The 21,669-nt window shown below is 39.3% G+C and overlaps 1 protein-coding gene and 1 pseudogene across 1 annotated transcript in view; both read left to right on the forward strand.

Annotated features, from left to right (window-relative positions):
• The window catches only part of SH3GL3 (SH3 domain containing GRB2 like 3, endophilin A3), a 150,933-nt gene that overhangs the window by 89,100 nt on the left and 40,164 nt on the right, over window positions 1-21,669 (forward strand). The window contains exons 2-5 of the mRNA XM_007470068.1: window positions 4,807-4,875; window positions 10,995-11,067; window positions 13,672-13,815; window positions 21,368-21,501. Coding sequence (XP_007470130.1) covers window positions 4,807-4,875; window positions 10,995-11,067; window positions 13,672-13,815; window positions 21,368-21,501 — 420 coding nt within the window. The remainder of the gene's footprint in view (window positions 1-4,806; window positions 4,876-10,994; window positions 11,068-13,671; window positions 13,816-21,367; window positions 21,502-21,669) is intronic.
• On the forward strand, window positions 14,699-15,980 carry LOC103073198 (ubiquitin-like modifier-activating enzyme 5 pseudogene; annotated as a pseudogene).

The following is a 21,669-nucleotide window of genomic DNA, read 5'->3' on the forward strand; positions in this document are numbered from 1 at the left end:
CCGCGGCATGTGGGATCCTCCCGGACCGGGGCACGAACCCGCGTCCCCTGCATCGGCAGGCGGACTCTCAACCACTGCGCCACCTGGGAAGCCCTAAAATTTTTTGTTCTTTGATAAGTTTCCTTAGTAATATTTTCCAGTTTACCAGTTCTCTATCTGATTATGCCCAGTCTGGAGTTTATATCATCTCTTGAATTTTTCATTTTCATGACTATCTATCTATTTTTTTATTTCCAAGATTTCTAATTTTTTAGAGCTATTTAAGAATCCCCTCCTTTGTGTAATTACTTGCTCTTTATTAATATTCCTTCATTTATCATATTGGTAATGTCTAAACATATAAAGTCTTTGTCAGATTGTTTCATAAAAGTATTTTCACCAGGAGTAAATTCATGTTGTGATCTGTGATTTTGTTGGCTATCTTACTTGATGTTATATTGATTCATGTGCCTTAGAATTTAGATTTAGAGGCTTACTTTTAATTGGGGAGGCGGTCTTTTTGTCACTTGTAATCCCTCTGTGCACCCTTCTATCTAGTGGTTGTGATTTCTTCCACCTTGCTTCCTAAGGCCCAGATGCTGAATGATGGTTTCTCTTCTATGGTGATATTGGGGATATCTCAATCTAGCCACAGAGCTGGTGGGGGGTGGAGGTGGTAACTTGATTGGTTCTTTGCTCTCCAGTCTCCATGAGCCTGCAGATTCCCAAACATACTAACCTCGGACAGTGGTTTGCATCTTGATATTTTTTCCAGCCTCCTTTTCCTTCCCATCCCCTGGCTTTGAGCAGAGCTTGATTCCAGGTTCTTGTCTCATGGACCACTTTAGATCCCTTTTTACCCAAAAGGAACCAGACTGCTGGCTGCCAGAGCCTGTGGCAGACAAGAAGCTCAGCAAGACTGAGGCTTCAACCCTGCTCACCATATTGTGTTTCTGTTCCTTTTCTTGTCCATACAAAAACTTTATTCTCTTTTTAAGCATTGCTTATCTTTTTGGTTTTCTCTTTTGATACTTAATCTTTCATTGCTATGTATTGAGAGCATAGGCCATGTATCATAGTTGACTTTATCTAGTCATTTTGACCAGAAGTAGAAGCTTCAGTATTTATATATAATTTCCAACACTTGAAAGAAATAGGACTGCAGTTTCTGTAACTCTGGAATGAGGTCAGGAGCCCTGTAGTGATCACCCCTGTCTTTCTTAGCTTTATGTCTCCCTATCACATAGTAGATGCTCAACAATATTTCTTGAATGATGAAGAATTAAATATCATCAACTGGTCTAAAGAGCTAATACCATGCGTCTTTTTTTTTTTTTTGCGGTATGCGGGCCTCTCACTGTTGTGGCCTCTCCCGTTTCAGAGCACAGGCTCCGGACACGCAGGCTCAGCGGCCATGGCTCACGGGCCCAGCCGCTCCACGGCATGTGGTATCTTCCTGGACTGGGGCACGAACCTGTGTCCCTTGCATCGGCAGGCGGACTCTCAACCACTGCGCCACCAGGGAAGCCCCATGCGTCTATTCATGCTTACTTTTCAAAACAGCTGAACATCACCAGGGAATTCAGGAAAAACAGAGGAATGATCATGGCTCTTAACCATGACTCCTGTTGAAAAAAATCCCATATTGTGTCTCCTTCCAAATAAGAAACAAATATTAATCTCATTAGTTTCTGTTCTTAAAAGTGGAAACACTCCTTCTATTAGACACTCGGATTTCTAAAAATAGAACAAGTATAACCTAAACCAGTGAGAGCTGATTCAGGCTGGGTAGGTTTCAGGTCTAACTCTCAATACTAGAAGGATTTTCAAAGGGATATTTTAAAACAAGGATATATGCATGGGCTTCTGTGGTTCCAGTAGCCCTTTGAAATTGCAGGTAATTGTATCAGTCAGTTTTGCTGTATAACAAACTGCCCCCAAACATAGTGACTTAAAACAAAACCCATTTATTTAGTTCACAACTCTGTAGGTCAGCAATTTGAGCTGGGGTTTACTGGGTGGGTCTGTTGGTCTGGCTGATCTTAGCTGGGCCCAGGCTCACTGACCTCTTGGTGGTAAGTGGTCAGGTGAGCTGTGGTTTTGGTGCTCTGGGATGGCTCAGCTGGGATGGCTATCTCTGTTCCAAGTGGTCTTTCATTCTCTAGCAGGCAAACTCAGGCTTATTTACATGGAGTTAGTCACAGTGGACCTCAGAGAGTGAGCAGAAGTATCTACCAAGTCTCTTTATAGCTGTAATGTATCTATAAGGTCCAAAGTCAATATTCACACAGGGTTGTTTACATTCTATTCAATTGACCAAAGCAAGTTATGGGTGAAGAAATAAAATCCGTATCTTGATGGGAGGAACTACAAAGCATTATGGCCATTTTTGCAATTTACCATGCAACAGAACGTGGAGGGTTTTTCCTGGGGTGTGGTTGTGTAATTTTCAGAAAATTACCTCCAAAGTTAAGAACCAATATTTTAAATGATTTCACTACTGAACAAAAAGAGATTTGGGGGACTTAATTGATGGATATCTGTTTCAAACACTGCTTGGTGTATGGCAATGGGATTCTGAATTGTTCTTGTTGAAGGTTACCCCTGGTATCAAGGCATTAGAATAATCCTCTCTGACTTCAATACTGAGCCTGAAAACAAAAACTATTGTCTTAGTGTATCTGTCAGCTTCTATTGAGTAACAAAGTGCTCCAACATTTAGTGGTCTAGAACAGTGACCATGTAAATGACCCATTCTTCCACGGGTCAGCAGAGTAATCTGGTATCGGCTGGGCTTTCACAGTGTCTGCAGTCAGCTGCAGGTCAAACTAAAGAGCTCTGGTTTGGGGAATTAATTGGTTGTCCTGACTGAAGGTGTTGGGGCCACTTTTCTCTCACCACCTAGCAAATTATCTCAGGCTTGTTCATATGGTGGCAGCAGGGTTTCAAGAGAACGAGTGAAAGCACACAAGATCTTGTAGAGCTTAGGCTCGTTTTTATGGGTCAAAACAAGTCACATGCCCAGCTTGATTCATTAAGGTGGAAGTAGACTCCAGCTCTGTTTAGGAGGGATGGCAAAGACATAGAAACAGGGAAGATGGGGAGTTGTAGCCCTTTTTAGGGTAATCTTTCATCTCTCTTCAAGTAATTCCCTCTTACACCTCAAATTTAAGTTAAATACTGTCTGCATGTATATTCTTCCTATTAAACAGTAGCACTGTGTGTCTGATAGTAGTAGTGTAAGTAGTAGCAGAAAACCACACTTAACATTTAAAACAATCTACAATTTTTTTTTACCATTAATTGGTGGTACTCACCTCCCTTTACTACTGAGTTTTATATTCATATAAGTATTTTAAAGGTGTAAACAAATCCTGTAGATGTGTACTTTTCTAAAGAAAGTGACTTAACATATTTTCTACTGCTCATCCAGTCTCATTGTTTTCTAATCCAACCCATACTGTAGCCAAAGTTGGTTTTCTAAAAGGTTTTCCAACTGCATTGTTTGATGAAGAAAGTCTAGGGACTTCTCAATCATATTCTTTACCTTGGCATTTGAGAATATGTGTGGTCTGGCCTCTGCCTACCTTTCAGCTTTTATTTTCCTTCATTCTCCCTTGAGTACCATTCATTACAGTTAAACCAAATTTCTTGCTGTTTCTTGAGCACACTTGATCCTATACCAGTAGTTCTCAACTGTCCAGAGACATTGTTGGTTTTCACAATGGGGTTGTGTGTGCTGCTGGTTTCTAGTAGGCAGAGGCCAGGGATGCTGTTAAACATCCTGCAATGCACAGGACAGTCTCCTCAGCAAAGAATTATCTGATATAAATATCAGAGTGCCAAGGTTGAGAAACTGCCCTACAGATTGCTGCCTCTGGGTCTTTTTTCATGCTGCCTCACACCAGAAGGCCTTCCTTCAGTCCTGCCTGTTGAAATGTCCCCTGTCCTTAAAAAGCCAGTTCAGATGCCAGGCCTTCTAGGAAACAAGTCCTGGATGGATCCCACCCTTACCTTTTACACTGTAGGTTCGCAGAATCCTTTCTATGAATCACTGAAATGCTTATCACTCAAGATGTTTACAATAATTTGTGTTCTGTACTATTCTTTTGTATTGTTCTTATTGCTTCTCCCTTGTATTTTATAAATTTATTTATTTATTTTTGGCTGTGTTGGGTCTTCGTTGCTGCGCGCGGGCTTTCTCTAGTTGCAGTCAGCCGGGGCTACTCTTCGTTGCAGTGTGCGGGCTTCTCATCGCGGTGGCTTCTCTTGTTGCAGAGCCTGGGTTCTAGGCACGTGGGCTTCAGTAGCTGTGGTGTGTGGGCTCAGTAGTTGTGGCTTGTGGGCTCTAGAGCGCAGACTCAGTAGCTGTGGCGCACGAGCTTAGCGGCTCCACAGCATGTGGGATCTTCCCGGACCAGGGCTCGAACCCGTGTCCCCTGCATTGGCAGGTGGATTCTTAACCACTGTGCCACCAGGGAAGCCCTCTCCCTTGTATTTTAGTTGACTGTTGGTATATGAACTCTTTTGCTGAACTGTGGGTTCCTGGATGACCAGGATTAATCTTATTTATGATTCTACTAGAGCAACTACCATGTGTTTTACATATAGTAGGTGCATAATAAATATCTGTTGAATGAGTGAGGAATGTGTATCTTCCCATGTTCTAAGCTATGGTTACTCCTTCCAACAATTTTCTTAAAGGACTTAATTCAAAAAAATCCAACAAGCTGAACCTGAGTTTTTTTGTTTGTTTGTAATAATTTGGGTAAAATACTGTGATAACAAATGATTGTACAGTACAATTACTTGTGTTTATTTCTACAGCTGTTTAGTGAAAAAATAAGTGGCGTTGAAGGAACGAAACTAGATGATGAATTTCTTGACATGGAAAGGGTAAGAGAACATTTTAATGTAAATTATCTTATAAATTTGACTTTCATTGTGATGTGATATATACTGATACTGTAAAGGATATTAGAGTGGGGATCTAGGATGTTTGAATTCAGGTGTGGATTATGGAATCCAAAAGGCAGTTCTTTCATACTTCAAGGTCCAAATAAAGACCCTGGACCTTGGGAGATGGGATATGGCTAACTGGTTCCCTCTAGTGGACAAGAGTCAGAACGCTCAAAAGATGGTCCATCTTGGCAAACAGTGTAGGCCAAAGTGATTGTGATTTAATATCTTGGAGAGTCGAAATGTGTTACTGGGAGGAGGCTCTTCGAATATATAAATATTGATTTAATGTGTGGAAGACTCTGACCCTGTTCCCACGTATTTCAGCAGCTGCATAACAAGTAAGTTTTATCCACTGGAACCAGCCATGTCAATCAACTTAGATAAGCTGGTTTCAGAGTTTCCTGACGGGTGACACCAGGATGATAATGTGTGCTCTGCTTGCCTCATGTGGATGTTTTGAGAATTACGCAGAAAAATTAACGTGTATGAAAGCATTTAAAAAATACAATGAGCACGTTACAGACGTGATTGTTAACACATGACAAAGGAAGACTGTAGAGTCTCGGTCCCTGAACAAGCTTCCTGGTCAACTGTGTGATGTATTAGTGGAGGCAGAAGTGGGATCGTCACTAATTATCAGCTTCCTCAGGTCCTTTCCCCTTTGTTTTGGGACCTTTAAACATAGCCTAGTTTTAATAATTAGGGTCCCCAGGTGAGAGAGGGCAGAGAGAAAGCAAAGCATCTTTCCTCAGGTGTAACATGGAGGATACAGGCTATAGCAGGTAGTAGAGCTTTCAGCAGATTCTGGGGAAGGAAGTCCAGCCCCAGACTGTGCCTTAGGGGTGTAGGGGTTACTGTCTTCAGGATACCCTGGACCTGGCCACACTGTCCTCCAGGGAGCTTCTTATTTTCTGGGTGAGCAATTAATTAAACAATTAATTTTCTAGAAATGTTAAGGCCTTGATAGAAAGCTTATTTTGTTTTGCTTTTGGAAAAAGTTACTTTCTGAAGATTGAAAAACATAGAACATTTAAACATCATTGGCATACCTAAAATTACTTTAAAAATCTCTTTATAAATAAAGATATTTGTGTAACTTTATTACTAATGAAATGATTCAGTTGAGATGTTAAGTTTAAAAGTACATTTCAATAATTTTAGTTTCGGTTATTGGACTGAGACCCTTCTTGTTTACTTCCTTTCCCTCCCAAAACCTGAATGAGTGACAGAAGAAATACAAAAAGAAAATCTATTATCTGTTTTATTACAGCAGTGAAAAGCATGGAAATATTTAATAGGTCAAGAAGTTTTAAGGACTTTCTAGAAGAGGTGAATTAGGTAAAATATGAGGCCACTAAAAGGAAAAAGAATGTTTTAAAAAATTATAGAAAGATGTATCATGTAATCTATCAGGAAATTATAACAGTTGTGAACCATTATGCATCATTTAACATGGCATCTGAATATGTAAGGTAAAAGCGGTCAATGCATAGAGAACTGACAAAAATCAGAGTAGAAGATTTTGCATACCTTTTTCATAAAATACCAATTAAATAATAGGCTCATAGAGAATTTTCATAAAATATGACTATTAACTTTGTAAATAATATCGATATTTGCATTCCTCAAATTGAGAATTCATTTCAAATTTCTTTAAAACAATTTCCATAATCATTTATTGGGATATGGGAAAAAAAACTCAACAAATTTCTCAAAGTAAAATCATAGAGCACGAGGATTACAAGGAAGGTATAGTTGCCAAATTCTGGATGTTTGGAAATGGGAGAAAATGTAAAAATAATTCTTGTTTCAAGAGGAAATGAAAAGTAAAATTAAAGATCACTGGGCTTCCCTGGGGGCGCAGTGGTTGAGAGTCCGCCTGCCGATGCAGGGGACGCGGGTTCGTGCCCTGGTCCGGGAGGATCCCACGTACCACGGAGCGGCTGGGCCCGTGAGCCATGGCCGCTGAGCCTGTGCGTCCGGAGCCTGTGCTCCGCAACGGGAGAGGCCACAACAGTGAGAGACCCGTGTACCGCAAAAAAAAAAAAAAAAGATCACTTAGTCATGAGAACTGTCTATGTCAGAATCTGTGATATATGGCTAAGTCTTCAATGCATTTAATAGAAAATAAATTGTTGGAAGAGAGTGAATAAATCATTCAAGCCAAAAAGCTAGGAAAATAACAGCAAAGTAAATCACTCTAGGTGGAAGGAAGAAATCAATACAGATAAATGAGAAATTAATAAAATATAAAACAATAATAACAAAAAGGTAAAATCAATAAATAAAACCAAGAACTCTTTTTTTTTTTGAAAGACCACCTCTACTAAGTGTGAGCAAGAGAGGGAAAAGGGAAAACGCAAACTACATAAGGAATTAGAAGGATATAATGACAGATGTGGATTTTTTTTGAATTTTATTTAATTTATTTTTTTATACAGCAGGTTCTTATTAGTTATCCATTTTATACCTATTAGTGTATATATGTCAATCCCAATCTCCCAATTCTTTAAATTAAAAAAAAAAGAGAGATTATTATAAACAGGTGTCAGAAATCAGGGCTGCCAGCAGCTCTCTAACCCAAGGGCTGAGGTCTGGGAGTGTCAGTGGCACAGGCTTTGGGCACCTCAGGGGTAGGGTACCAACACAGATGGAAATTCCAGATTTAATCTATCAACAAAGATGCCCTCACACCAGGTAGGCTTTACAAAAATAATTTTCACCTCTCTGTTTTCCCCTGTTTGTCCTGATGGTTTGCTGAGATATTTGCATTGCATTTTCCTAACCTGAACACACATACCCACCCCCTGATGTCCTCAGTTATTCTAGAAGGGAGGTTTTGTTTTTAATTTTTTTGTTTTTAAACTACGTGAGTTATTTTTTTCAGTGTTCAACTTGATTGCCTATTTTTGCCAACATGTTTAGTGGCATCCTCTTTAATTTGTAAAGGGTTTATTCCTTTGTATTGATTCCTGGGCTGTCCTGGAAGCACCACCAGTATGTGTACATCAAGGCCTGTGAGTTTTAGGCCATTTGTTTCTTGGCATTTTTTTCCCAAAAGAAATAGAAGAGTCTAAGTAGAAAGTATTCCCGCCTCTACCTCCTCTCATCCTCATCCCTCAGAGGTGACTCCTAGATACCTGGTGGCTTTTCATGTCCAAAGAGGGTTATATACATGGAATGACCACTCTACGTTGTGTTTTAATTAATATTGAATATATATAAAGTTATAAAGCTAAAACCTAGTTTTTTTTCTTTTTCTTTTTTTTAAATTAATTTTTATTGGAGTATAGTTGCTTTACAATGTTGTGTTAGTTTCTGCTGTACAGCAAAGTGTATCAGTCATATGTACACATATATCCCCTCTTTTTTGGATTTCCTTCCCATTTAGGTCACAACAGAGCACTGAGTAGAGTTCCCTGTGCTACACAGCAGGTTCTCATTAGCTATCTGTTTTATACATAGTAGTGTATATATGTCAGTCCCAATCTCCCAATTCATCCCATCCTCCCTCCCCCCCTTGGTAACCATAAGTTTGTTCTCTACATCTGTGACTCTGTTTCTGCTTTGCATATAAGTTCATCTGTACCATTTTTCTCGATTCCACATATAAGCGATATTATATGATAAAAAACTTAGTTCTTCTTAAGCCTTAAACTGCACATATGGATTTTATTTATAAATTAGTAATTTCAGTATAAAAATGATGATCATTTTTAGTTAATCTTCATTTTAGTTTCCATTAAGTCATAAGCTGAACAGATGAAATCCTTATACATTTGTCACCAACTAATTACATAATTAAGCGAATTCCCTTAATGCAAATTCCTGCAATACAAATGCAGTGCATAGGAGTCCCTCAAACTTAACATCAAATCTAAAACAGGATTTTCCTATGCACTTACATTTCTTGTAACTCTAATAAAATATAAACATTAAGTTATCAAATTTTCTTAAACATTTCAAAGATCTTCATAAACAATTGAACATACTGAAGAGAGTTCAAAGTTTACAAAACTCGTTACCAGGTCAAGTACACATACACACAGGCACATTCCCACACACACAGCTAGCACACGTGTATCAGTAATATGGGTTTGATTCATTTCTTCATTTCTGTACTGTCTTTTTAAACCTTCCTGGGGCCCCAAATTTAAGCATTCACCTAAGGGGAACAAATACAATTTCAGGTTGGATGAGAGTGCTTCTTTGAAAGCTTCTGACCCTGAACAGATCATAGATTTTTAAATGACAAAAATGAGTTGTTTTGTATTAGACATCACTCCCAGCTTGCTTTTTTCCTTAGCAACGTACAGTGGACGTCTTCCCAGTACCTATAGATCTTCTGTGTATTTTCCCCCTGTGATTAAAGAGTATTCCTTACTTGGATGTTTCACAATTTATCAAGTCAATCTCCTATTGATTGTAATTTAAGTTGTTTTCAGTTTTTATGACTATGTAAAATGGTCTAAGAAACATCTTTTTACCTCCGTGCAGTTTACTGGTATGTTTCTAGATGCTAAGCCTCTGGAAGTATGATAGATGGTACATTAATAGGTACTTCACCTTGATCTCAAAAAGATCGTATCATTTAGCACTCCTATTGTATATGAAAGGGCCCATTACTCCATACCTGTATAATACCTTATATGGCGTCTAGTCAATTAGAAAAGATTTTGGGGGGGTCAATCTGGTGAGTGGAAAGTATCTCCTTTTAATTTATAATTTTCCTGAATATTTTGTCAAATGTTTATAAGCAACTTGTATTTCTCCTCTTCTGTGGATTGCCTTCTTTCTAGTCGGGTTGCTTTTTTTTTTTTAATGGGAGTACGGAGTATAATAGATACTAACCCTTTATTTTTTTGCATTTTAGTTTCTGTTCACCACTTTTATCAGACTTCGTGTATTGTGTCTTTTCACTGTTCCATTTGAAATTTTAGGGAGTCAGAATTTTGGTCTTTTCATCTATGATGCTTGGATTTCGGTGATGCCTGGAATATCCTTTCCACCCCAGTATTTCAAAATATTCTCCTGCACAGTTCAGTACTTTTACAGTTTGTTTTTGGGTCCATATTTTTAATCCTGTATGTAGTGTGATGTATGAATCTAACTTTATTATTAATTTGCCAAGTTTTAACCAAAAAAAGAAAAAATTGAAAGTGTGATAGGCTTTGAATTACTTTTGCATGTTAATTGGGGGAGGATTTACATATTTCCAAAACTGAATTTTCCCATCTAGGAATGTGGCTTTTCAAGTATGTATTGTACATTTCTCATAATATTTCTTCCTCGTTATTGCTTATTTTTAAATTGCTGCTCTTATGAGTGGGATCTCCTTTTCCTTTAAAACATTTTCTTTTGGGCTATTGATGGTATAAAGTAAAGCTGTTGAAATGTGCATAGTTAACTTTTATTGTATAGTCTCACATTCATTTTCTGGTTAACCAACAGCCAGAGTATCCAGGAATGGTTTTGAGGAAGGAAAGATTCAGTCTTAACCTGGCAGGGAAAGCTTTGTTGTTAACATCTTCTGCCCACAGAACAGAAGAATATGTATTTCAGTGATAATATTGATACTAGTGATGATGATTCTTTTGTCGTTGGCTTACTGAGGTAGTTTCTCATGTGAATCCTTATTATGGCATCCTTATACAAGTACAGAAATTCAAGTTCACCCAGCAAATAAGGAGAGTTTGGCTCAGAAATGTCTAGTCTTGGTTTTGAGAGACCTTCAAGCACAACCAATAATCTAGTGGAGCATAATAACTTGTCCAAGTTTCCTAAATATTACATTAATATTCATTTTAATGTTGAATAAGAAGTTAGTGTTCTCCACCATCATTGGGAGGAGCAATCATTGGAAGGATGTCCCAGAATCAAAAAGTTAAGAAAATATTACCTCTTCCAAAAAATGTTGAAAATGTCCATTTGGATTAAAATCATTAAGTGGTGTTATAAATATTAAATTGATCAAATTTATTTCTCTGTTTGTTTTTCCGTAGAAGTCACTGTTTGTCATTTACCAATATCTTCATGTTTCTCTTTTTTTTAAGAAAATAGACATTACCAATAAAGCTGTTGCAGAAATTCTTTCAAAAGCTACAGAATATCTTCAGCCGAATCCAGGTAAAGTTAGAAAATGTCTTGAAATATTCAATTGTTCATTTGCTGTCACAGATTCTAATAACCTAGGTTTAATGAGCGTGTGGTTGACGTGATCTAGAAACAATGTCCTCTGTGTCCGAATAATGAAATTCAGTTTTTTTAAGTTGAGTGACTAAAGGTAGTTGCAGTGAATCCTAGCTGATGACAAACAGAACAGACACTTCTGTGAACTATGGTGACGTTATTTGGGTGGAGTCTTGGTCTTAGCAGCAAGACACTGCTAAGCAAAGACATTTTTTATGAGATGCTTCGGAAACCCACTAAATATTTTGTCCATGTTTTCTTATTCAGCTGTTTCCTCTTTTTTAAAAAATTTCTGCCATCCTGTTCTAACGGTGCCTGTGACTTTGAAATGGCTTTCACTTCATGGCTTAAATGCTGATGAAGTGAGGTATGAGAAACATGAGAAACATGAGAAGGTCCAGTGTTACCACAGCTTCTGGACAGGAAGTCTTTTCACTCCTAGGTATTGAAGCAGCATCCCTTGGTGAAGTTTTCCTAAGTTCTAAACTATAGAAACCAATAGAGGGCATCCAAGCTTTGAATTCTGTGGCTTTCCAAATCTGCCTTTACTTTGTATGAATTTATTATTTGCACATAATTATCATGATTGCCTCGGCTGTAGGAATCAGCACACATCCAACCATCTGAAAATCTAGAAAATAAATTTTAAATCATACATTAAATAAAATATTATGTCCAGGCAGGATGGCAGGTATAGAATTCTTTAAAACTGTACAGCTGATTATAGTTCTAAAAAGCATAATTATATATCTCTTCCTGGGCCTCGTCAGTGATTGAACCACACAAGTCCCTTTTCCTGATGAATCAGTCAACGCATGTTTAGCAAATGCTCCCTCTAGGCAAGGGGGTTTCCTGGGTCCTGGGATATACGGTTGAGTTGGAAGGGAACCTGCCCTCAATGAGCTGACACTGGAATGGGTAGGGAGGTACCGGCCAACAATGAAAGTGTCCACTTGGCCAGACACCTCTGGTTATTCCTGGAGAAGAGGAAGGGAGGCCTAGCAGCCTCTCATTCCATTTAGTGGCCCTCAGTCACAGGACTGCTGCATCCCACATCCCACCCTGACAGTGGGGAAGAGGAGCAGAGAGAGAGAGAGAGAGAGAGAGAGAGTGTGTGTGTGTGTGTGTGTGTGTGTGTGTGTGGTGTGTCTGTGTGTCTGTGTGGCGGGAGAGTGAAGCCTGTGTGCCTGGGGATTAGGAGGATAAGTGCTTCAAGGATGAGGTGGGCAAAATTCAAAAAGACTGGCACTGTGAGTGTCTAAAGCTTTGCTACTCGAAGTGTGGTCCATGGCCCAGGAGGATCAGCATCCCCTGAGAGACTGTGGGAAATGCAGAAACTTGGGTTCATTCCAGACTGACTGCATCAGACTCTACATTTTAACAGGATCCTTGGGTGCTTTGCATGCACATTAAAGTTTGAGAAGCACTAGTCTAGAATACTTTAAAATAAATATGTAATTATTAAAATAAAAGACAATAAAAATTTACCCCTTTACAACCTAAAATTATCTCAACCACCACCTAGCCTACAGAATAAATTCCCAAATCCTTAGCTTGGTGTTCAGTTCATAGTCACATTTCCCCCTAGGTATTTCCTGATTTGTCCTGTATTAATTTATTCTTTGGTCAAAGCAGCCTACTCTTTATCTGTTGGTTATAAACTATAATAAGCATTCCCCCTTCTTCATCTTACACTATTTCTGCACTTTTGGGGGGCATCTTTCCATCTTTCTTCAGCGTATTGTTATATTTTCCTTTCTGTACACCACATCAGACTTTATTTGCATAATTACATCTTGTATTTTCTGCCTTCCAGTAACTAGAATGTGAGCTCCTTGAGGTCAGAGGCTGTCTTAGGTCTCTCTGGAGTCCCAGTAATTAGCATGGTGTGTCACACAGAGCTGGGATTAGTAAACACTCATGGCCTAAGTGAGAGAAAGGACTTAGTGGCCACCTATCATTTCCCTTGGGTCCAGGAGTGGAGCTTCACCTGAGGGACCATCAACACAGACTCCGGTTTCCCATGGGGGCATCTGTTTCCTACTGGTTAGGCTTCTTAGACAGGAGTGTGCAGCGCAGTGGCTCTGTACCATGAAGTTAAATATCATCAGTCTGGATACATTCTTGGGGGTGGGGGGCTGTTAACCACCAGTTGGTTTGCAACATCCACCTCAGCAATTCTGTTTTTGGTTTGCAATTGGTCCCCAGGAAAATTTGTCTGCCCAGGTGTCAGTGTCTGACTCAGTGAGTAAGCTGTGGGTGGGGTAATGAGAGCCCCGGTTACTATTATTTGGGAGTCAACAGTGTGTGCCATAATTTCTATTTTTCATCATGCTTGTACAACAGTGCCCTTAGCACCCACCCTGGTTAAAAATCTAGAAAACCATGCGAGTAACTTGGTCACACAAGTACCTTCCTGTCTCAGGGCTCTGACATTTTGTCTAGGGCAACCTTGATTTCTCCAGCCCCGTTTGTTACATGCTATGTACCTGTCACTCCGCCGTGCCATTTTAAGGAATTACAAATGATAATGTTTTTAAGCATACAGAGCTAAGCTAGGAATGCTGAACACTGTGTCGAAGATCCGAGGACAGGTGAAAACCACGGGGTACCCACAGACGGAAGGCTTGCTGGGCGACTGCATGCTGAAATACGGGAAGGAGCTCGGGGAAGCCTCCACTTTTGGTGAGTATTCCCACTCACCTGGGAGAGCTGAGAAAGCATCCTTTGTCGATTTTAGGTTATGCACAAAACCTTCATTTTAACAACGCTTGTTATTTTTTTCATATTATCAAAGCAATACGTGTTCGGGAATTCCCTGGCGGTCCAGTGGTTAGGACCCTGGTGCTTCCAATGCAGGGGCGCGGGTTCGATCCCTGGTTGGGGAACTAAGATCCTGCATGCCGAGTGGCGCAGCCAAAATATAAATAAATAAATAAAAGTTAAAAGAAAAGTAATACATGTTTATCACAGGAAGTTTAGAAAACATAGCCAAGTAAAATAAAGGAAAATGCCAGCATCGCCCATAGTTACCTACCCAGTGATGGGCCCAATTACACACTTTGCTGTATATCCTTTATACCTTTTGTTTATTCTTATATATATTCACATACACCTTTAAAAAAATTAAAATGGGGTTATAGTATACATACCCTAATTCCCTTTTGTAATCTGCTTATTCCCACTGGCTATAGCATGGTCCATGTCATAAGACAGTCTTCTACCATATTGTTTTTAAAGGCTGCATAATATTCCATGTATCCACAGTTTGTTCAATCAATCCCATTTAGGATATTTAGATTTTTCTTCTTTATGTGAAAAAAAAGATTACATAGCATTTACGATAGGCACTTTCATGGATAAAGCTTTGGGAATATCCAAGATTATGTTCTTAGATGAAATTCCTGGTAGTGAAGTTGCTGAGTCAAGAGTATGCCCGGCTGGGAGGCCCACAGGAGCGGTGGAGATTGTCAGTCCGGGAGGCTCTGGGAGGGCTTCCTCAGGGTTGTGGGCTAGGAAGGCCGCCGCGAGGTGCCTCCTCACATACCCCTCGTGGGCCTAGCAGGCCAACAGCGTGGGGCGGCGACGACGTCGACGACCAGGGCTGGGAGCTCTGGCGGCCAGGGTCCCAGCCGTGGCCGAGTCTGTGGAGCGGCTGCAGCAGTGGGTCGAGGAGCTGGAGCGGGAACTGGCCCAGAAGAGAAGTCGCCGGGCCCTGGGGGGGCGGCGATGGAGGAGGCGGTCGGGCCCGCATTGAAAAGATAAGCCCCGAAGTGGTGGATTCCAACCCCTACAGCCACCTGATGGCATTGAAACGAATGGGAATTGTAAGTGACTATGAGAAAATCTGTACCTTTGCTGTAGCAATAGTAGGTGTTGGTGGAGTTGGCAGTGTGACTGCTGAAATGCTGACAAGATGTGGCATTGGTAAGTTGCTACTCTTTGACTATGAGAAGGTGGAACTGGCCAATATGAATAGACTTTTCTTCCAACCTCATCAAGCAGGATTAAGTAAAGTTCAAGCAGCAGAACATACTTTGAAGAACATTAATCCTGATGTTCTTTTTGAAGTACACAACTACAATATAACCACAGTAGAAAACTTTGAACGTTTCATGAATAGGATAAGTAATGGTGGATTAGAAGAAGGAAAACCTGTTGACCTAGTTCTTAGCTGTGTGGACAGTTTTGAAGCTTGAATGACAATAAATACAGCTTGTAATGAGCTTGGACAAACATGGATGGAGTCTGGGGTCAGTGAAAATGCAGTTTCAGGGCATATACAGCTCATAATTCCTGGAGAATCTGCTTGTTTTGCGTGTGCTCCACCGCTTGTAGTTGCTGCAAATATTGATGAGAAGACTCTGAAACGAGAAGGTGTTTGTGCAGCCAGTCTTCCTACCACTATAGGAGTGGTTGCTGGGATCTTGGTACAAAATGTGTTAAAGTTTCTGTTAAATTTTGGTACTGTTAGTTTTTACCTTGGATACAATGCAATGCAGGATTTTTTCCCTACTATGTCCATGAAGCCAAATCCTCAGTGTGATGACAGAAATTGTAGGAAGCAACAGGAAGAATATAAGAAAAAGGTAGCAGCACTGCCCACACAGGAGGTTGTTCAAGAAGAGGAAGAGATAATACATGATGACAATGAGTGGGGTATTCAGTTGGTACCTGAGGTTTCAGAAGAGGAACTGAAAAATTCTTCAGGTCCAATTCCTCACTTACCTGAAGGAATTACAGTGGCATGTACAGTTCCCCCAAAGCAAGAAGATTCTGTACCTGAAGTAACAGTGGAAGATTCTGGTGAAAGCTTGGAAGACCTCATGGCCAAGATGAAGAGCATGTAAATAATGGACTGGCCTGTATTTTATTTCCTATGTCTAAACCTGTTCCCTAGCAATTAAAAAGAAAATCATTTAAAACTGAGAAAACTTAGGGCAACATCGGTTGATGTATAATCTTCCCTGAATTGTTATACTGTTTAAAAATACTGTGACTATTGCTTGTTACCACCCCCCCCACACACCCCCCCGCTTCAACTAAATCAGAAACTCTCCTAAAACTCATGTTTCATTCTAGTAAGAAAACTTCAAAGGATTATTGCAGGCAGTTATAAATCTTATTTAAAACTTAGCCATTGAACTGTTTTGGCCTTTTGGGAGGAGTGGGAAGAAAGGACCAGTTTGGTTTGCCTGAGGCCATGGACAACAGAATAGTGTGTGGTCAAATATAGGGAAAGGAGTGTTTGGAACTGCTCTCTACAGGAAAACTGCCCAGGACTACTAACTTGAGCAATAATGACTTTCAAATAGTAAACCTATAAAATAAAAACATCCTTTCAAATGTTTCCTGATGAAACACAAGCTGAAATACAGTCATTGGAAAAGTTTGTAAACCTCTGAATTATATACTCAAAACAAGACAGAGGCAAATAAGAGGAAGCTTTCTTCATGGATAGACAGATAAACATATTTTCAGGATGTACAAATTATATTTCTGCACTGATTAAGAAAAAGCATATCATCTGTGGAACATATATCTGAGTCAGTGTGCTTTATTGAGGAGCAAAAGATAAACTTAGGCTAAGATCATCTAAATTATACCCATCATATGGGCTACCTTCTAATACTTTATTTAAATTTGATTCCGTAGGTAATTAGATATTGGCAAAGGTTTGTCCTGGGTAACAGACAATAAAAGAGGTCTAAATTGCCTCTGCAAGACTGACATGTATTTCTTCACAGGGAAGAGTATCATTTTCCCTGATCGTGACCATGAAATCGTAATTTGATAAACTGGTTTTCTCTGGATTTTGCATACAAATAATGAAGGCTTAGAGAACCTTGTTTGAAATAAATTCCTAATGGTTTGGAGACTAATAAAGACACATGCATGTGTAACCATTATCTGTAGGCTGGTTACTATGCTAGTCTCCTATTTTGATGACTTTTTTGCTCTGAAAAGATATAAATGTCTAAATTCTATCTCTAGGGGGAAAATGTCATTAAAAACTTAAAAGTGTCTTTCGCACTTGTAAAGTAAAATTCTAAAAATAATTTCAGAAAGCCCCAAATATCAAATATGTTTAATATATTAGCTTTGAGATTTTAGCATACTGTGATTCTTATGTTTAGAGTGATGTCAGGAAAGTATGGGGATAGTTTTTCTAGCCTTGAAACATATTTACGTTGCCTTAGTAGGTCATTTGTTGTTTACAATTTTAGTGTAGTCATCTCTAAAATAACTTTTCTAGTTCCTAGAGATGCTTTGAATTTCAAAAAAGAAATGCAGTCTTTCTAAGTCCCACTCCTTTGGTATACTAATTTGGTACCTCTGGTACACTAATTTGGTAAGGCTTTACTTATAAGTTTATATAATTTGATAAATAGCTAGAACCTACTATCCTTTTCTTAAAATTTTTTAATTGGAGTATGGTTGATTTAAAATATGTGTTAGTGGGCTTCCCTGGTGGCGCAGTGGTTGAGAGTCCGCCTGCCGATGCAGGGGACATGGGTTCGTGCCTCGGTCCGGGAAGATCCCACACGCCGCGGAGCGGCTGGGCCAGTGAGCCATGGCCGCTGAGCCTGCGCATCTGGAGACTGTGCTCTGCAGTGGGAGAGTCCGCAACAGTGAGAGGCCCATGTACCGCAAAAAAAAAAAAAATAAAAATAAAAAAATAAAATAAAATAAAATATGTGTTAGTTTCAGGTGCACATAAATTGAAACAGTTATACATATACATATTAGAACCTGCTATCTTCTAAAGACCTTTTTTCTGTTCTTAATTTGGCACTGTACCCTGCTGGTGTCTTATACTATACCAAATCTTATCTAATTTTTTTGTCTTATATCTTCCATTAAAGTTATTATTTTAGCAGAAAAAATCTGGTAACAAGTATCTTTTGTAACCTAGAGAGCTCTCTTGACAATCTGTATGCCATGAAAACTTGTATATGTAGGCAGCTATGAAAAATTAATCATCACTGGATTTTACATTACTAAATAAACCCATAGTGCTTGACCAGATTTATAACACTGTTGTTTCTAGTGTGAAAGTTTGAAGCATAGTCCCAAATGACCCTCCAGAAAGGTTATACCATTTTGACACTCCTGCCAGGAAGGTATGAGAGTGTGTTTCTCAGCACAGGTACTAACTCTGGGAATTATCTTTTTAGTTTCCTTTTAACTAACTGATAATTTGATTTATAGCAAATAAAACTGATATCTGGGCGCTGTTTTAACTTTATTTTTTGGATTATGTGTGAGGTAGATTTTTTTTTCACGTTTGTCATCATCTTTGTGAATTGTATATTTGTGTCCTTTGCCTATTTTTCTATTAAGGTGTTCTTTTTTTTTTTTTCTTACTGGTTTATGAGCTTTTTCAGTGGTCAGGATACTTGCTTTTTGTCTGTCTCATATGTTGATGAAGTTTTGCCCCAGGTAGGCATATACCTTCTGATGTTGTAGGTGGAGGTCATTTTAATGGAACAAGATTTTTGCTTTTTATTTAGTGGGGCTCATTAGTCTTCTTTTATGGTTTATGGCTTTGGTAGCATGTTTAGAAAAACTTTTCTGCTCCTTCCCGCTTCACTAATAAGCTGTGTAAATGTTTATTTATACTTTATTTTCATACATATGTTTTCTTTTCTTACCTTTAAATTCTCAAGCTCCTGAATTTAATGGATGAGTACTGTGCAATAGGGTTTTAATTTTGTGTTCTCACAAATACATAGCTAGTTGCCCTAACATTTTATTGAAAAGTTCAACCTTTCTCTGCTGATTTTCTATAACTTTTTTGTTATAAAATTTTATATATTTTAAGTTTGTTTCTGGTCTTTCTCTTCTGTTTTCTTGATCTGTACCTTGTTTTGATCAAGTGTCATGTTGTTTTAAATATTGTCATTTTAAAATATATTTTAATATATTTAACTAAAATTTCCCCTAGATATTATAAAAATTTCATGGACATACTCATCTGTTTTATTTTTCCAGATGAAACTTAGAGTCATTTTAAGTCCCCTCTACTAAAAAACAAGAAACTTATTAAATTTTTTTTTTTTGCTTGTAGGATCTTAGTTCCCCGACCAGGGATTGAACCCAGGCCCTTGGTAGTGAAAGCACTGAGTCCTAACTACTGGACCCTCAGGGAATCCCAAAAAAACTTATTAAATTTTGATTGAGATTACTTTAAATTGATAAATTATATTGGGTGTGAGTCGAATTTGATATGTTAAATCTTCCGGGAGAATTTGGCACATTTGCTACTCACGTAGTGGTAGCAAAGCAAGATATGGAAATTGAGGATTCTGGTATTAGGCCATAGTCATTCATCTAGAAAAATGGGGGGAAAGTCTTTTGAAAACTTAAAAAAAAAAATCCCATATGTTAAAACACTAGTTAGTCACAGAGGGTAACAGTATCCTTCAGAGCAGTATAATGTGAATTTTATTTTATTTCCTGGGTGAATGGGGCCAAGATGGCCTATTCCTTGTCCTGAAGGCTGACCAGTGGAGGGAACAGGAGAGACCGCCAGGCAGGCCCTGACATCCATGGACAGTCCTGCAGTGCGTCTGATCAGGTGACAGGGCAGGGGATTTGAAGGGCAGACAGTTTGGTAGCTTCCTAGGTGCCCAGCGAGAGAGAGCTGACATAAGGAGGGCATTAGGAACAGAGGGGTTGCTTGCTGTTCTGAGGAAAAGACTGTGCTGTCGGATGCTTTCTTCTTGGGGCCACACAGAAATTTCCTCAAGTGCAAAGACCTCCACTGGTGGAGGCTGAGTCCCACGTCCTCTTGGAATTGGAATCTTGAGCAAGGAGGGGGATATCAAACCCATGGAGGTGACAGCTAATATTCAGAATGTCACCTTTGGCACCTTCTAAGAAACATATTTAGAAATGTTTTCGTCAAAGCTAAATTAACTGACATTCTGGGGTGTGGGCACTGGTGGCAGAGTCAGCAGTGGGGTCAGAAGCCATATCCTGCATTTCTGACCAGCTGGGCAGGAAAGAGTCCCCAGGCCAGGAAAGAACGTTCTCATTTCCATCTCAGAATGAGTTAGAACCAGACTCTGGGGAGTTAGTTAAGGAGACATAGCCTCCCAGGAGGAACAAAGCTACCCATGCGCCAAAACGGAGTCTCGGTCAGCTGTGGTCTGGAGCAATGGTTTCCACTTACATTTTGCAAGGTCCTATAACATACACTGTCTAGGCTATTCCTTAAAAAAAATAAAAAGTGAGGTGAGGTGATATTGCTATCCCTGTTTTACAGATGAATAAACTGTACATGCCTGTGACTCATAGGTGAAACAACTTGAAGGTCAGAATTAGCTAGAAATGCAAATTCTTGGGCTGGGATTTCAGGTCTTCTTCAAGCCTGGGAGTTGAGAGACCCCAAGCTCTAACTTTTTATGAGGTTGATTTGGAAAACCCCAACTACAGGAAAAAGAGTTCAGTTTCGTGCAGCATTTCCCAGAGATGTCTTCTAGAAAACCTGCAACCCTCATAGTGCTCAGCTACCAGGATGCCTGCTTTCAAATTACTGCAGGTTAGCTGGTGCCGAATACCAGGATTTAATCCAGCTAAAGCTGCCCATCGCTGCCCAAGTCTGGCATGGCTGGCCTGGACCTCACTGCAAGAGCAGACCCTTCCCACCCTGCTGAAAGGCTGTCCTGTGTGACACTGCCAGACTTTCTTTGACATCAGAAGGGGTAGGGAAACTTAGAACCATCTCAAGAATACAAGGAGTGGCCTCAAGATCTAGCAGCTAGAAGCTGAGATGAGGTTTTGTTCATTTATTTCTATTGTAATCTTTGTTGGTTAATACTTAACCCCTGATGAATGAATCCTTTTATTGTTTACAAAGACGGATTTTGTTCTTGCGCCTCTAAGGAACCCTTGGTGCCAGTTCACAAAACTACCAGTTTAAAAAAAGAAGCTTTAACCCCATCTAGTGGCTGATACGGTAAGTGCCTCAGTCTGTCTGAGCCTCAGAGTTTTATTCTATGCGGTGGAGAAAGTGCGGAAGTAGTGAGGAAAATGTGGAAAATATTTAGAAAGACTTTCTCGTTTTTACATTTTCTTTTCTCTGGGTCAAGATTCAAAGGTCCCAGAGTTGAGGACCTTGTTACACACCATTGGTCATCACAAACTTTTGGGAAAAAATTAAATAAATATCACTGTTAACTTAGAGTTAGGTCTGCTAAAGAACCTTTTTTATTTGTATTTTCTATTGAAGGCAATGCATTGATAGAAGTTGGCGAATCCATGAAGCTAATGGCTGAGGTGAAAGACTCTCTTGATATTAATGTAAAGCAAACTTTTATTGATCCACTTCAGTTACTACAAGACAAAGATTTAAAAGAGATTGGGGTAAGTTTTCTAGGCTATAAATCTGCCTGTTGCTATTTAGTATGATGTTTATACTATTTAAAATCATTAGAACATTTCTATAGTGACTCAGTGAAAGCATCATCTTATTGTGGGTGGTAAAAAAAATAGCTCAGTTATGTTTACCTGGCTCATTGGGAAAGAGGCCCA

This window comes from Lipotes vexillifer, unplaced genomic scaffold (assembly GCF_000442215.2).
Source record: "Lipotes vexillifer unplaced genomic scaffold, Lipotes_vexillifer_v1.1 scaffold532, whole genome shotgun sequence".
Taxonomy (NCBI): domain Eukaryota; kingdom Metazoa; phylum Chordata; class Mammalia; order Artiodactyla; family Lipotidae; genus Lipotes; species Lipotes vexillifer.